Source organism: Daphnia magna, linkage group LG8, assembly GCF_020631705.1.
Source record: "Daphnia magna isolate NIES linkage group LG8, ASM2063170v1.1, whole genome shotgun sequence".
NCBI classification, from domain to species: domain Eukaryota; kingdom Metazoa; phylum Arthropoda; class Branchiopoda; order Diplostraca; family Daphniidae; genus Daphnia; species Daphnia magna.
In genome coordinates, this window is record NC_059189.1 from 1390756 (window position 1) to 1407486 (window position 16731).

General features: G+C 45.0%; 2 protein-coding genes and 2 long non-coding RNA genes across 5 annotated transcripts; 1 reads left to right on the forward strand and 3 right to left on the reverse strand.

Moving 5' to 3' along the window:
• Window positions 1–309: 309 nt before the first annotated feature.
• LOC116929327 (calphotin) lies at window positions 310–4700 on the reverse strand. The gene is given in 5 exon segments (XM_045177886.1): window positions 310–2311; window positions 2313–2413; window positions 2415–2519; window positions 2590–4164; window positions 4541–4700. Coding segments are annotated over 5 exon segments (3507 nt in total). The 5' UTR covers window positions 4556–4700; the 3' UTR covers window positions 310–600.
• Window positions 4701–6468: 1768 nt separating this feature from the next.
• Window positions 6469–6990, forward strand: LOC123475317. Its single transcript, XR_006650361.1, has 2 exons — window positions 6469–6652; window positions 6766–6990. It is a non-coding gene; the product is annotated as an uncharacterized LOC123475317 (long non-coding RNA).
• A 166-nt stretch (window positions 6991–7156) lies between these two features.
• Window positions 7157–8385, reverse strand: LOC123475316. 2 transcript variants are annotated; one of them, XR_006650360.1, is made up of 2 exons: window positions 7945–8385; window positions 7157–7520 (listed from the first exon to the last, which is right to left on the reverse strand). It is a non-coding gene; the product is annotated as an uncharacterized LOC123475316 (long non-coding RNA). The 2 variants fall into 2 exon arrangements; XR_006650359.1 differs by having other exon boundaries at window positions 7157–7563.
• Window positions 8386–12144: 3759 nt separating this feature from the next.
• On the reverse strand, window positions 12145–16731 carry LOC116929303. Its single transcript, XM_032936485.2, has 8 exons — window positions 15662–16731; window positions 15219–15540; window positions 14996–15130; window positions 14030–14474; window positions 13805–13954; window positions 13568–13741; window positions 13373–13496; window positions 12145–13299 (listed from the first exon to the last, which is right to left on the reverse strand). Exons 1-8 carry the CDS (start codon window positions 16331–16333, stop codon window positions 12679–12681), a joined length of 2643 nt encoding a protein of 880 aa, XP_032792376.2. The 5' UTR covers window positions 16334–16731; the 3' UTR covers window positions 12145–12678.

Below are 16731 nucleotides of genomic sequence, written 5' to 3' on the forward strand. Positions count from 1 at the left end.
CGAGTAGTTCTTCCATGTTTGCGTACGGCACAACATCAAAACTTTCGAAAATACTTCCAAGTCACCTCGGGTTATGTTTCTAGTTTTAGGGATGGGGGGAGGGGGTTTCCACATATTCTAATCTCATTTTTCGTCGTGCAGCAATTATTCTGATCCTAATCGGGTCAGCCTTGGTCATACTTCGCATATCTCTGGCTGGACATTTGTAAATGCAAATTGGTCGGGACGAATCGGAGACGACTGGATAAAAACATTCCAATAATATGACGAGTTAAGAATTTCGGTCGAAACATTTCCAAAAAAATCGAATTGTGAGCGAAAGTGCAGTATATTTTTTCGTGAATATTGAGCGAGTCTCTAAAGCCGACCCTAGTGGAAGGTGCATTTGATATCAAACAAATTCAAAATCAAATCAGAATTCAAAACAAAAACAAAAAAACACGACGAGAAAAATTAAAACACGACAATGAAATTAATGTTGACAAAAAAAAAATAATTTATGATCTACGTGAATGAGTAATGGCGAACGCTAATGTTTTTTGATGTTCCAGACTGCCATAGTATTTTAATATTTTTGTTTTTTTGATTTGACCTTTATTTTCAATTAGTCCTCCACAGGGACTGTCGTAGCTTTCTAGCCGTAGCCGCTAACGGTGGAAGATATTCGAGGGATGGAACTTCAGGCTCTACGTTGACGATGGTCGGTACGGTTGTTGGAACGGAGATTTCCGGTGCTTTCGTTGCGACTTCCGAGATGACGGCCGGTTTGACTTCAAGCGGAGGTAAATACTCCAAGGATAACTCGGGTACCTGGGCAGGTTTTTCAGTGACGACCACCTCTTCGATGACGACCTGATCGGGTTTCTCGGAGACGACGACTTCCTCGACGACAGGTTCAGGCTTCAACTCCGGTTTGGTTTCAGGAAGAACAACTTCCTCAATCACTTGAGGCTTTTCTGGAACGGATGTGATTTGAAGAGGAGGTAAATACTCCAGAGATAATTCTGGAACAGCTTCGGGTTTCGTAGTGACAACAACTTCCTCGACAACTGGTTCCGGTTTCAATTCAGGGACGACAACGATCTCTTCGACGACAGGTTCCGGTTTTAATTCAGGAACGACAACGATCTCTTCGACAACTGGTTCCGGTTTTAATTCAGGGACGACAACGATCTCTTCGACGACTGGTTCCGGTTTCAATTCAGGGACGACAACGATCTCTTCGACGACAGGTTCCGGTTTTAATTCAGGGACGACAACAATCTCTTCGACGACTGGTTCCGGTTTCAATTCAGGGATGGCAACGATCTCTTCGACGACTGGAGCGATCAGAGGCGGAGTGCTGGAAGTTTCCGCTGGTGGAAGATATTCAACCGAAGGCACTTCTGGTGTTTGAATTGGTTCAGGGACAACGGCTAGTTGTTCGATAACCGGTTCGACTGCGAGTGAAACCGGTGCTTCCTCAACCGGTTTGGCGGGACTGACCGGTTCAACAGCGGGCGTGACCATGGAAATAGCAATTTCGGGAGCGGGGGCTGGTGCTGTTGGGGCAACGTACAGTTGAGACGGAGTCACTTCCGCTACGACAGGTGCAACAGCCGGAACAGCTTCAACAATTTCCGGAGCAGCGACAACTTCGGGAACGGCTTCAACAGCAACTTCAGGAGCAGCGACCACTTCAGGAACGGCTTCAACTTCCGGAGCAGCAACGACTTCTGGAACGGCTTCAACAGCAACTTCTGGAACATCAACGACTTCGGGAACAGCTTCCGAAGCAGTTTCGACGAGCAAAACAGTTTCCGGTGCGGGTTCAATTACTGCGGGTCCTTCAGTCACCGTTTCGACGAAAGGAGCCACTTCCGGCACAGGTTCAACAAATTCCGGTGCCGGAGCGATGACAACAACCAATTCCGGCGCAGCTTCCGACGCAGTTTCGATGATTTCTGGAACAACTTCCGGAGCTGCCACGTCGACCTCGGGAACGGATTCAATTTCAGCAACCGGTTCCACTGGTGCTAATTCCGGTTGAGCTATGGGAGCTTCCTCCGGAAGGATCGTTTCGGCAATAGCGACGACTTCAACAAGAGGCTCAGCGGCTGCCGTAGTCGTCATGATCGGTTCGGCAATAAAAATGACTTCCGGCGCCGGAGGTTCCGGTGCTGGTGCTTCCGGAACGACGGCTACGTATTCGACCTCCTGCGGAATCTCTTCGACGACCATGGGTGCTGGCTCGGCTATCGAAATCGTAGGTTCCTCCACCGCTGGCGCTTCCGGCTCGGGTGCCGGTGCGTACGTGATTTCAGGTTCGAATCGGTTGAACGAAAATCTCCGGCTCCATCGGGGCAACTGGACCGACTCCGTAGACGGGCGCTGGCCAGGACGTTTCTACTAGAGAGGGCGATTCCGGCTGGGCCCACCGGAGCTGCCCCGTAATTGGGCACGGCTGGCTCTACCACCATTTCATTCGTATTCATGAGCAACATCATTTGCGATAATTCGCCGGTCCAACCGAGTGGTTTCTAAAGCGGAAGACATTAAGATTGATGATTTGAAAAAAAAAAGGAACGTGTTCACATTTTAGTTTTTTACCGGCCAAGGGAGCTCGAGCAAACTGGATCCGCCCTGGGATACGGAAGGAAGTACAGCCGGATTCGAAGGTTCTGCAGGTGAACTCCATTCAGGGGCGGGAGGGGCTGTCCATTCAGGAGCGGGAGGGGCTGGCCATTCAGGAGCGGGAGGGGCTGGCCATTCAGGAGCTGGGGGTGCGCTCCATTCAGGTGTAGCAGGTGCAGTCCATTCAGGTGTCGCAGGTGCGGTCCATTCAGGTGCAGCAGGTGCGCTCCATTCAGGAGCGGGAGGTGCAGCAGGTGCGGTCCATTCAGGAGCGGGAGGTGCAGCAGGTGCGCTCCATTCAGGAGCGGGAGGTGCTGACCCGTAAGCGGATTGAGGTGGAGGATAGGAGACCTCAGGTGCCTGATGAGAAGGTGCTTCGGGGGCTGGATAGGATGGAGCTTCAGGAGCTGGATAAGAAGGAGCAGCCGGAGCAGGATAAGAGGGTGCTGGTGGCGCAGAATAAGCGGGGGCTGCTGGTGCTTGATACACCGGAGCAGGTGGAGCTGAGTGTACGGGAGCAGCCGAATAAGCCGGAGCCGCAGGAGCTGGATAAGACCAAGCTGGTGGAGCTGAGTAAGTTGGAGCCGCAGGAGCTGGATGCGAAGGAGCCGCTGGAGCTGAATAAGCTGGAGCCGGTGGAGCTGAATAAGATGGAGCTGTTGGGGCCGAATAAAAGGGAGCTGTTGGAGCCGGATAAGAAGGAGCTGTTGGAGCCGGATAAGAAGGAGCTGGAGCCGGATAAGAAGGTGCTGGAGCTGGATAAGAAGGTGCTGGTGGCGCAGAGTAAACAGGAGCAGCAGGAGCCGGATAAGACGGGGCAGGATGGGATGGATAAGACGGGGCAGGATGGGACGGATAAGACGGGGCAGGATGGGACGGATAAGAAGGAGGTGCGTACGTGCCCGCATGAGCCTTCATCGGAGCTGCGTAAACAGCTTGAGGACGGTAAGCCTGTTTACCGTGTCCCTTCGCTTTAGGCGCTTTGGCCTTGGCCGGGGCGTAGGCCGGAGCGGCGTACGCTGGTCTCGGTGCGGAATAGGCCTGAGCGCGATGAGCTTTGCCTTTAGGCGCTTTAGGGGCCTTAGCTTTAGCAGGAGCAGCGTACACAGGTCGAACGGCATAAGCTGGAGCTACCGGTGGCCGATAGGGCATCGGAATCATGACCGGAGCCGGATGGTATGCCTGAGGGTGTTGAGCTTTGCCTTTGCCAGCCTTTGGTGCCTTTGCAGCTTTAGCTTTTGGTGCTGAATAGACAGGAGGGCGATGGACCGGTGCCGAATAAGCAGCATGCGCCGCAGGTGCATAAGCTACGGCAGCGGGCGCCGCATAAGACGGTTTAGCGTGATACGGAGCCGGAGCAGCGTAAACGGGCGCGTAGTGCTGCTTAGGGGCTTTGGGGGCTTTATGGGCTTTAGGGGCTTTAGCTCTTGGTGGTCCGTAATGCGACTGCGCGGGGTAGTGGGACATTTGACGGTGCTTCGTCTCCATCGCGTCCAGGTCCGTTTCGGTGCCGAAGGCAACCGCAAAGCATGCGAACAAAATCACGGCAAACTGCGTTCAAATTCAAAACAGGAAGAGAAACAAAATTGAAGCCGTTCGACGTGTACTGTACGAATTTTAGAGAAAGTGAGTAGGCGAAACTGTAACGTAATAATTAACAAATAGCTCGGCCCCATACAATTTTCTCTTCTTTAGGCTGATGTGTGTGTGTGCGTGTGTAACACATTCCGTCGCGTACGCGACAACTTCCGAAAAATCTTCAAAAAACTTTCACTCACGTTACCATTTTCGTGATTTTTGTATCAAAATGTTTAGTCGAAACGCATCATTCTATATACCTTTTTTATTTTTAAGCCCCCAATCCTACCGTTAATAATTAAATTTAAACAAATTAACACTAAACAATTGCAATCAAAGATGATCCTACCTTCACCTGAGCCATGTTGAATGATCACAGGATCGAAAAACTGATGGTGAATGAGGCTCGAAAAGCTTTGCGCTTCCTTTTATACATTCTTCCAGCCTCAGGGATTGGGTGGCTGGTAAAATACATAAAAAAAAAAATACACGTAGCACTCTTTCCCGAAACGTTCATCCAAAAAAAGGAAGCGCCGAGGTGCTGTGTGTACAGAAGACACACACGGCCAGTAGTCATGGGGAGGAGCACAGAGTAGCTTCGTGCGGGAGAAACGAGCTCCAGGGCTAAGGATGGTCTCCGTTTGTGACTATATAACAGCCTATCTTTCTCTCTCTCTTTTTTTTTCTTTAACTAGCAGATGTTTTTGGGATTGAGAGGAAAAGTGAAGACAAAAAAATGTATAAGAATTTTGAAATAATAGATTTAAAAAAAAAAAAATTCGAATGGTTAGCCGCTGTGTCCTTCACACACCAAACCGGATCGGGATGGCACGGGACCGTTTCGCTTTCAGCCGTAGACGAGGCGTTTCCTTGACCTCCATCACAGGAGGGATACACTTATAATAAATAGGTTGATGTTGTGGATGACACACACACACGCCAAGGGTAGTGGGCATCCCTCTCCACCCTTCTTCCTACCCCGTGCAGGTCTCCCCGGAGCAGCAGGAACGTTGGCCTTCATACGTCTTACGTTCGATGCTCCTAGGAATGTCTTGAAAACATTTCAACGAGTGAAGAAAAATGTTGAAACGGACTACTGACCAACAGAGACAAAAGAATGACGTAATGACATCGTACCCCATATAGATTTATCTCTTGAAATCGAACAAAAACAGATCCAGATTCAAATGTTTTCAGCAATGGTATGCAGAGCAGTTGTGCGTGAGTATTTCATCATTTTGCGCGAGTTCTCTGTCATTGACATGTGTGAAAATATATTTTTCGTGATGATGAACTTCCTTTATAGCAGAGAGAAATAAAAAGAAAACCTGTTAGTTAAGTTACTAACATGTAGAGACACAAGATCCTCGGCCTTCCAATTCGAAAGAGAAAGTGGCCAGGGCCTTGAAATTAAAAGAACAAGCATCTTTCTTTCTTTCTTTCTTTTCTTCCCCGATGTAACAATGTTGCTTGTTCCAAACATTTTCTTTTCTTTTTTTTGTCTCGTTATTATTCTTCTCCCTCCCCCCACTTTGATTCCCGAAGCATCTTTTTAAAAAATGCCAGATGCCTCCTAACATTACGGAGAGAAATCGAACATTATTTAAAAAGTAGGTAAAAGATATAAACGTTAAAGGAACATACAACATCGGATATGACCAAATCAATGATTTTTGATCACTATCCCCCCTTTTTGTGCGCCCGTCTTAAGGAGATTGACCTCGATCAAGTATATAATAGTCAGTCGGTCACACAACAACAACGAATTCCTCCTACGCTTCTTCATCTTGTTATGTATCGGTTAAGAAAGTTTTCTTTCTTGGCATTGCGGTTTGATGCGCATCTTCTTTTCATTACCATAAAGTCTCAGTATTAAAAAAAAAAAAAATGACTCGAAAGAATGTAACATCTTCCTTTTGAAAAAAAAAGTTGGTGGTCAGCTGACATCAGTCTACGGTTATAAAACAAAGTAATGATCCGTGTGAACCACAGTCCGTCGTTCCGCTTTTTTGAAACAGAAGAAGCCGGAGAAAATTTAAAAAACAAAACACGGCCGACTTAAAAAGAAAAAAAAAAAAAAATTTTTTAAGTATCGAGACGTAAAGTAAAAATGTGCAGAGAAAAGGATTTAATTGCTGTCACGATGCTGTTGGATGTTACTTGCATGGCCAAAAACGCGAAGAGTTTTCTCAACTGTCTAAGAGAAATAGATGTAGCGTGAATCTCTCTCTCATCCAAAGAAGAAAGTGAAAACTCTTTTTTCCTTCTTCTTCTGTCGTATAGAATTCCGAAAGACGATAAAAGCCAGAAGGTATAAATATATATCGTTTTGGTGTGTGTGTGTGTGTGTGTAAGTGCTTCAAACAAGCGTTTTCTGTGGGTTCAGAAAACAAAAGAAAAAGATGGGAGGGCCATTTTTGAAGAGAAATCCAGCAAACCACGTTCGACCATACACGGACAGGTAATCAAATTGCGTATATAGGCCCTACACGGTGGTGAGGCGTATCACGATGATGCTCTCTTTTAAGTCACGTCTGGAGCTATCGTGTATTCAGGTTTTTGTTTTTTTTAAAGGGAAATAATACTGGAATTTATAATCACTGGAATTATAACGAGTGTCGGACCGTCACTTGGTTGCGCACCTGGAGGTTTCTATTGTGTTTCCTGTATGTGCGGACTGGCTTGGACATCCGAACGGCTTTCAAAGGAAAAAGGATGAAATTGAATAATGCGCTAACTTTCTATGTGAATATACATTTCGTCTTTGTAGATGTCAGCCATACACGAATTGTAAAAATCTCTTGTCTCTCCGGTTTTGTCGGTTCTACGGCCATTATCGATTGATGAGTCATTAAAAAACGAAACGTGGATTCTACCACTAACCTACAATCCAGATCGTATATATATACCATTAAATCGAAATGTTTGTTCAACTTCAAGGTCGACGTTTATCAAAGAAATAACACACACGCATGTTTCTTTTATTATAACGCAAGTCCGGAGTGTATAGTTCATCAAAAATGCGCATTTTTAATTGAGGTGATTAAAACAAGTTGGAAACAACAAAAAAGAAACAGCGCAACGTCTGGCATTTTGCCGACTTTGATTTGCATAGTTTGCGAAAATGAGAAGGAAAAAAATGCCGTTAAAGACAACTACTTGATGATATAGCATCCAAAACTATTTTCATTTTGAAATGCAATAGAGTGTCCATCCAGCGATAACTCAAGCACAAACTTCCACTTTCTAATGTTGTCCGACACATGCAGTGGGCCGTCTCAAATTCCAATGTCCTTTATTTTATTTTTTTCTGCGCACCTCTTCAAAAACTACATCGAAAACCCAAAAGAAAGAAAAGAAAAAAAAGGAAAACTTTGAAAAGAAAAAGAGAAAATGAATCATTATTGTGTCAAGCCCTTTTCACATGATTTTGCGGCACCGTATTAAAAACAACACACACACAAAATGGGAGAAAATCAAAGATTGGAATGTTGAGGCCCTCACTCTCAATTCGTTCAAATGTAAGACACGTTTAAAGCATTTTGCGGTTACACCTCATTACGAGAAATGCAGAGACCCGTTATTATCGTAGACAATTCGGTTTGAACCGATCGAAAATCAAAAGGGAAGCGCATCGTGCGACATTGTCACATTTATTTTTCGTGTCAAAAGAAACTAAGCGAAGAAACTTGTTGCTAATTTCCATGTGACGGGAATTTAAAAAAAAAATGATATATACCGTGCGACACCCACCTTTACCCTCAGGTTGGAGGAGAAAGTGCCAAACATCGTAACGACATTCCAACGTTTCAGGAAAGCGAATAGTCACACATCCGCTTTCGGGCTAAACACGGTTAAATGTGACAAAATCATTGAATTTTTGAGAAAACATTGAAGAAAAAAATCCCTCCCACTAAATTAGAAAAAAAACAAAAACTAGTTTTATTCCTCCGGGCGTTGATCGCATCTAAACAACGTCGGAAGTGCGCGTGAAACTCCGCCTACCCCCCAAAAAGTTCAATAGTTGTGTCGATGCCAACACATTTGACGATCCTTTGCTTCTTTCTCCCTTTCACTTGTTATCATGTTGGGGGCACGAGACTATACTTATTCGGTCGTCCATCCCTGAACAATCAAAGTGGGACATAGTGTCTGCTCTGCTGGGTACCTCACCGCTTCACATATCGAGTTCGCGTCCTGCTGGACGTTGGCCAATGAGAAATTTATTTTTTTTTTTTTTAAAATTATTCAGAAATGGACGGGAGAGAGAAAGAGACGATTTTTGCGCGGCAAAATATTTTTTCTTTAATGAGATGCAAAAAGCCAGGTGGATAATTTCGGGATAGGACGCACCCTTTGGGCTTTGTTGTTATTACCTGTGCGTGTATGCCTTAACCGTGTCGAGAGTCGTAGATGCATAAACACTCGTGAAAACGACCGTGCGCATTTTGGCAGCACGAATTTTTTTGGCAAGGACTTTCTTTCGACTTTCCCCGCCATTTTGATTTAACGATTTTGATTTTTCAAAGATAAAATCTTTTAATATTTGTAGCGAAAAAGAAAAAATCATAAGTATCCTTTTTAAATGATCTCAAATTCGCTTTCATCTGCATGTCTGCAACGTAACTGACGTCACGGCCGACGGACTATTCACCGTTACGACGTAACGGATCCCTTTCCCATCTCTGAATTGAATACTAAAGTCTATCGTCGCATTTTTCGGCACGTCAGCCTTGATAAAAATTTCGACGTTCTATTGGCAGGTGGACTAGCGAGAAACGTAAAGTCGCAACATTTTTTCTTTTTTTATTATTTAACGACGTCATGGAGAGATTGACGATTGTGTGACATTGGGGTCAAACATATTCAGACATGCAAAGGTGCTGTGAGGTACGAAAAAAAGAGCCAATCCAAGTGAAACTGTGGCGCCATCAATTCTCTTTTATAGGCGCAAACTATCGCGATAAAATTAGTTGACGTTTGAATTAGAAATTAAGATTAAACTAAGAAAACGAGACAACTCCATACATAGCACCGCGTGAGATGGTAGAGATTCTAATTTCTTTTTTTTTTAAGGGGGGGGGGGGACCTTCATCACCTAATCATCAACAGTTAAACTGTCGGGTAATTGGAACGTACTGCCGACTTTCGTTTCATCCTGCACATCTCTCTTTTTTCAGCAAACCATAAACTGTTGCACAAACTGCCGCTAATGACCCCCGTTTGTGTATGTCCTTTTTCTTCAAATTGCAAATTACAACCACATCAAACAGATAGCCCCGAAGGACTCTTTATATCATTAAAGGAAGACTATATTATACTCTCTAAAGCAGAGCCAATATAGATCTTCTTGAACATGTAGGTTTTTTTTTTTAAATTTATTTAATAGCATAATCAAGGCGTTTTTTTTAAATGGTGGAAACAAGGTGAAATTACGACGTGTAACAATGTGATCGTGCAAGGTCGTCGGGCTTTTGATACGGAATTCGAGATGCTCCGCAAGAAATAAACAATTGAAAATTTAATGGACTGTGCAACGACGTGTAGGACGCAAACTGACACGACATACTGTACATACCAACAATCTTGAAGCACCTGACCATCTCTACACTTGTTTCTCATGGACGTGTGATTCTACCGTGCGCTACCAAAACGCCCACATATTTGACCTTTCAAGGTGTTGTTAAAAGCTCTGGTCCGTGTCGCTTTTGAAAACAATGCCCGTCACACAGACCCCCCCGTTCTTAAATATTTGTTTAACATGTTATGTAGGTATCGATCGTTTATCAAAAGAGACAGCCGTCCCAATATGAAAACAGTACAACTCTCTGCTCTGTTTGAAAAACCTTCAAAATAAATGAAAAAAAAGGGGGTTGTCCCTACTTTTTATTTCACCTTTTCCAACAGCAATGATGCGACGACATCTTTGAGGCCATCAAAGCCAAAATCGTTCCAGGGCGGCTCCTTTTACGTGCACTAAACAATCGATTTTTGGCCAAGTCAGACATATAATCTACAGTCACTATTGTACTATCGTCTGAAATGCCACCTTCGACACCGGAGAAAGGGATCATTATCTCCTGTAGAGGGAGCCCGAAAAACAAACAAAAATCAGGTGCCCTTAGTAACCCAAATTTCGATTGGTTGTATTCAGTTCGAGACAAAAGGTGGGACGGGTAATACGAAAGGAATAGATAACAGAATATTAGACACGTTGCGAATTTTGGCGTTAACCCGAGGCAAAATCTTTATCCATTTTCGTTTTGTTTCTGCTTACCTGCGTAACGTATAGGACCTTCTGTGTCTCTCTGAGCGCATAGAAAAAAACATTTTAGTGGCGCTAACTTTCGGGCAATGAGAAAGTAGACCGTCACGGTCATATATATACGAACCCTCTCCTTTTTTCTTTTAAATGTCCTCTCTCTCTCTTTTTCCATCTCACCTTTTTCGCCAAATGGGTGTGGGCCGAGAAAGGGCAGAGGTTGACATGGTTGGGAAAAAAAAAACAGGCGGCGGTTGCGTAATAATGAGGAGGGAGGGTACGCAAATGATGAACAGTTAGTCGTTAAAACGTCTTGTTGAAACGATCATTTTGCACGCGTTTTCTCTTTTGATTTGTTTTCGATTTGCGCCCGGCAAAATTTTTCGCAAGTTTTTTTAGACAGAAAGACAAAGCGGATCAAAGCAACAAATTAATGATATTAAATAGGCGTTCACATTTATCAGTTGCGTCGCATTCAACATGCAAACGCGAGGGGCGACACGGCGTCTGACGGGCAAATAGAAAAACACAAGCGCGCACAAGAAAACGACATGTTTTCGCTTAAAAGGTCACACACGCGTCAATATGACAAGCGATCAATCAACCGACAAAAAGAGAATATGAAAAACTTGTGCAGAACATTCGAAATTCTATTGGCGTGTAGTACAGTCCATCCGCGCGCCAAAAAGAAAGTCAAAAGAAATGGACCAACATGATGAATGAATATCCTCTGTGTCTTTGCCTATTGTCTTTCATTCACGGACTCACCTGTCTACAGCAACCGATGAATAACAATTTACATACAATTTAGATTCGCTTAATAAAGATAATGTTATACACTATATAACGCTATATACGTTTGCTAGATGACACACTTTTTTTTTCACGGACTAACAAAAATGTTTAGCCAATCCCCCGTTATTGTACATTCAAATGCCCACGGTCAGAAGACAAAATCTAAAAAAGCCATTACAAAAAATATATAAAATTAAATAAAATATGCTTTTAGTTGGCGGCATATAACCGGCCGAGAATATGGCCGTAATGTCCAGCGCATTGACGCACTTAAAAACGGCCGTACACGTAAAGCACCGCTCGTTTAACAGGTGTGCCACGGTCGTGTAGGCAAACGGTTTCTTATGTTAACAATAACTTGCCCGTCGGGGTAATAATAATAATAAGCTGTACACTTTCGTCATTGTATGATAATGAAGATTACGGGACGGGACGTCACACTTTCTATGGTCGGCCAATTCGCACCGACGATTAATGCACTGCGGTCGAAAGCGGTATTTCATGAACGGCCATTGTGCGTGACGTTGCATTTTTGAATGCAGACGAACCAACTACCTGTACAGCTCTTTTAATTGTCAAGGTGGCAATACTGTTCCGTTTTTGTACACGTTGTTTTCAATTGACTTATATTCAGGGACACGTTCAATGTGTTCTGTCCTTGTGTAATAACCCTCAAGGTTTATTCATTCACCCGACTTGTTTATTCACTTGGCCAATAGATGGACCTGTTCTTTTTTTAAAAGTTCTAAAAAAAAAAAAGAAAGAAAAGACGACACTTTTTTTTTTGAAATTTTTATTATTTACAAAGTGTTTAATTGCTTAAAGTCCACGACCCTGCCCAGCACGGTCGAATTCGTCTGTTAACTGTCTTTAATGATTTAAGGGATTCATTTTAATCGTTCGGTTTTTGTTTTCTTTTCAGAACAACCGAGATTTAAAGTAGGGTGAGAGCAAGAGAGCAGCGGATGTAATAATAATATGAGCGAGAAAGATGTAAAGGAATGGGAATTAAAGCTGTCCACACGCACCGTATAAACGTGACAGCATTTCAAAAAGACGATAATAAAATGAATTTTTTTGGACGCAGTTGGAATGCACAACGTTCCACGGCGATGTTTTACGACGGCCGCTAAACGTTGTGTTTTTTTGAAAGTTATTTTCCTGTAACGCGATTATTGGTGTAGAACATAATAATATCATTCGCCCAGCGAAGATGGATGAACATAATGCATAGCTGGATCCTGCCCAGCAGGTCAAAACTGGGACATTACACCATGACACGAGAAATGTTTCCTCCTTTTTTTCTTTTCTTTAGTTAACTTGCGCGATTATCCGTGATGATAATAACAAACAATTAATTAAATGAATTTTTCATTGTTGGATTGATCCCTTCCCCCTTGTCCCGAAATTAAAAAAAAAAAACGCCTCGACTAGGGCTTGTCGTGGAAGAAATCAATGATCGGATGATAGTCGTAATTCGTTTTCGATTGGGCTCCAACTGGCCGCCTTCTGGAACTGATTTCCGGATTAGATTCCATCGGATGCTGATCGATCCTGTCGTCGGCTGGATCATATTCATCCTCACGCCTATTGGCCTGTCTGGCACCGAACCCTCCGGCGCCGAACGGACCGAAATGTCCGCTGAACTGTTCGTCCATGAACGAAGAGAAATCTTTCAAACCCGTTGGAACGCTGAAATTCTCTTGATTTTCAGGCCGTTCACGATCGTCCGGTCTGTCCCGAAATTCCGGCCGTTCACGACTTTCGGGTCTTTCGCGAGTGTCGGGTCTTTCGGGTCGGCTTTCAGGTCTCGCAGGCTGAAACTCTGGCCGTTCACGATTGTCGGGTCTCACGCGAACTTCGTGTTTTTGAACAGGAACTGGAGGCCTTTCTTCAGGCGTAACGGGTGCGGATGTCTTCCGGTTGGGACCGATGACGTTGCCATTATCAGTCGGGAATGCTGGGGGTATAACATGTCCTGCTACCTTTCCGTCCAGCGGAGGATACAGGTAAGCATAGCCCTGGACGTGGCAACTGCATCCAACCGGAATCTACGGATAAAACAAAAAGAATGACGTGATGATTCGATTACTTTGATTCGATCTTAAATAATGAATCGAATACTTTGTAAATATCGACGTGCATTCCTTTAGGTTCTTCAAATGACAAAAGTCGGTGATAATTGTAAACTTGAATACAATGCGATTTGTAATGAGGTGAGACGTAACTGCAGCCACTTGAAGGTTTCCTTAAAAAATCAAACAATTTTTAAATTAAATTATTCAAAGAAATTGTAATGATTTTTGAATCTGGACTGACAGGCAGCGTTCCATTCGGATGGTTTGCGTATGTTCCGGCATGTTGATGATGTACTTCCAGACACCGCGGCTCGTTTGGGCCAATTGAGGTCGGGCGTACTTGACTTCCGACGGACAAAGGAAGCCTCCTTCTTCGGCAAAATCACGGTGAGCGTGATTGTCTTCTCCCTGTCTCCTGCCGTTTGAAACCGATCGTTTAGAAAGCGCTTCGCAAATGAAATGAATTTTGAAAAGAAACCTGCTGCCGTAGTAATGATTGTAAGAGTAACGTCGTTCTTCGGATGACGTGATGCCGTCCACCAAATCGTCCGCACTTTGGCTTCTCACTTCCGCCAACATGTTCTCCAGCGCTGGTTTGTTCCGGCTGAGATAATTAGCGATCAATTCACTGTTTAATTTATTAAAAAAAAAAAAGAAAAATGTTATTTAGATTCAATTAACAAATGATTATTTATGTACGTACGATGGATAATTCCGGACGTCTAGGCAGATACCCTCGGAGAAGAGATCGCAATCCGGCTGAATGATTTTGGGACGTTGGGCGTTGGTCAATGACACCGTTGATGACACGGGAGGGAAATTGGCCGGTGCCGGATTGAAATTAGCCGTTGCCGGATTGGGTGAAGTGATGGGTCGTCCTAGCGACGGCCTTATCGGCAATCCAGCGCTGGTAGCGATCGGCGGTCTTTGCTGTGGTGGTGGCGGCTGTTTGGGAGCCTGTCGATTATGAACTGGCGGCGGTTGAACGAACTGTATCGGTGGCGATTGTTGGTTGTTATTAGGACGACCCAACAACGATGGACGGAATTGTTCTTCAGTCGGTCGAGGAAGAGGCGGATTTCTATTAGGCTGCTCACGTGATTGAACCGGTGGTGAAACTTGACCTCGCCCAGGTCCCGCATTATTACCTACGATGTTCAAAAATGGTTAAAAAAAAAATAGTTAAAAGATGAAAATATTAGAAGACGGTAAAAATCAATGGTCCCATCGGGAACACGTAGTCCAATGAATGAACCGCAACAAAAACGCCATAATATCAACGGAGCGTGATAACTCGATGGAGCACGTGAACGAAGTGTCTAACGGGTGTGGTGGGACACGTATATAAAGCCATACAAGCCGTCAAACATTTGGAAACTACTAGCATCTCTTTATTTTTGCTGTTTTCCACAGTCACGATTGGCTCGTTGCGGTTCAATCGACATATTAAGCTTGTGGCCCTTCTGAACACGGCATTCGCATCCCGTTAGACGTGGCTAACAGCAAAGCGTTAGATTAGCAGAGAAACGAGCAAAACATTTCAAGTTCAAGATCATTTCGTCGACTTGGTCTGCGGCGTTTTTAAGAGACAGCTGGCACATGTTCCAGCCAATAACAACATAAGGTGAGTCTTACATTAGTATACACATTAGTCAAATAAATAATGTACCGTTATTGCCGCCTCGCGATGGCGGTGCGAATGCCAGTTCCTGACGGAACGGCGGTTCGGGCAGACGGAAATCGGAGGCAGGTGCTCGGAATTCGCTGATCGGTTGGCGGGCAATCTCGTTGTGAATAGGTCGACCTACATTTTTTTTTGGGGGGGGGTTTTGAAAAATGAATGTAACATTCATAACGGTCGAATTTGGCAGACGTTAAAATAGATGAATCACCTCCAACTGTTGTCGGTACAGTTTTAGCCTGGACAGCCGCAAGTCCCGGTCGTGACGGACGGGGCGGCCGTAGGAAGAGCGGGATCGGACGCTGTGGCGTATTGTGCAGACCGCCAGATGCTTGCTGGCGGTTTTGCGCTTTTCGATTAGCACCGGGACGTCGCGTCCGCTTATTTTTGCTGCCGGATTTCGATTGCGGTCGTGAACGATGGCCGGCCGCGTTAATGGGTCGCCGGGCAGCCGTGTCCGAATAATGCGGTGATTGTGGGTTATAGCTAATGGGACGTCTAGATCCACTGTTGCCTTGTCGACGTCTTTGATTCTGCCCCCGCGAGAAGAAAAGAAATCCGGTTATGAAAATCAGCGATAAATATCGTTCAATGAGTCATTTGAATGTTCGCGTAAAAAAAAAAAAAGGAAAGAGAAAGGAGGTTAACGATTACCGGGTTCTCCGGGCCGAAGAGCATCTGTTTCAATTCATATTTGATTTCTTCGACGTTCTTCTTGGTCATAGCGCCGGGTACGATGGTTGAAGAGGTGGAACTGGCGGATGCACCGGAACCTATCGGAGCGGTGCCGCCTAAAAGGCTACTGAGTCCGGCCATTCCGGCCATACTTGGACCGAGAACCGAAGACGGAATGGCGTCTTGCCTCTGCTGCATCAAGCTCTGGAGCAAAGGCGAATTGGGTGATAATCCAGCCGAATCCAGAAGCTTCTCCAGTTTCTTGACTTCGGCCGAGCTGATGGAACGTGACGTGCCCACCGTTTCCTCGTCGTCCTGCAACTTGTTGCTGATCTGATCCAGCTCCTGGATGAGTTGTTCTGCTACGATCCGACTCTCCGCATCGAGGACCACCACTTCCTCGTCCCCTTCTTCGTCGGTCAACGCTTCCGGATCAGGAAGGAATTCACTCTCGTCATCCAGATACTCATCGTCCTCGTAGGCCACGTCTTCCGTCGTTGTTTCCACGTCTTCCGCTTGACTGCTCAGCGGTGCCTCGGCGAACATGGTCGTATTCAACACAGGCTCAACCTGTTGTCCATCCGCGTCAATTCCTTCGTTGGACGTGGACACGGTGAGGGCCACAAGACCCAATAATAAACACCAGCGCATTTTCGGATTGCCTTTCTAGTCTCACACGTGTGCGGACCACTAAAGTGAACGCGCACACACACACACACACAAAAAAAGGAAATGTCTTTCAAATCACCGAAAGCACAGCGTGAATTGATTAGTAAGACAGAGCGTGCGTGCCTAGAAATCTTTGAGGAGCACTCGAAATTATGGAGCGCCACTGGATTGTTGTTGACTGCCGACGACCAGGAAACCAACTGGTACACGCAAGCGAGCGCACCTTTCTACTTCTAGCGCTGCCAGTGGCCGCTGCCAGTTGCGTGAGTGGTGAAGAGCAAGCGAAAGAAGGCGGTCCACACCTGTGCCAGCGGTTTATTTCATTTTTTTTTTCTTTTACATCCCGCTCTCGCTGCTATTATATCCCGAGCTATTGCTCA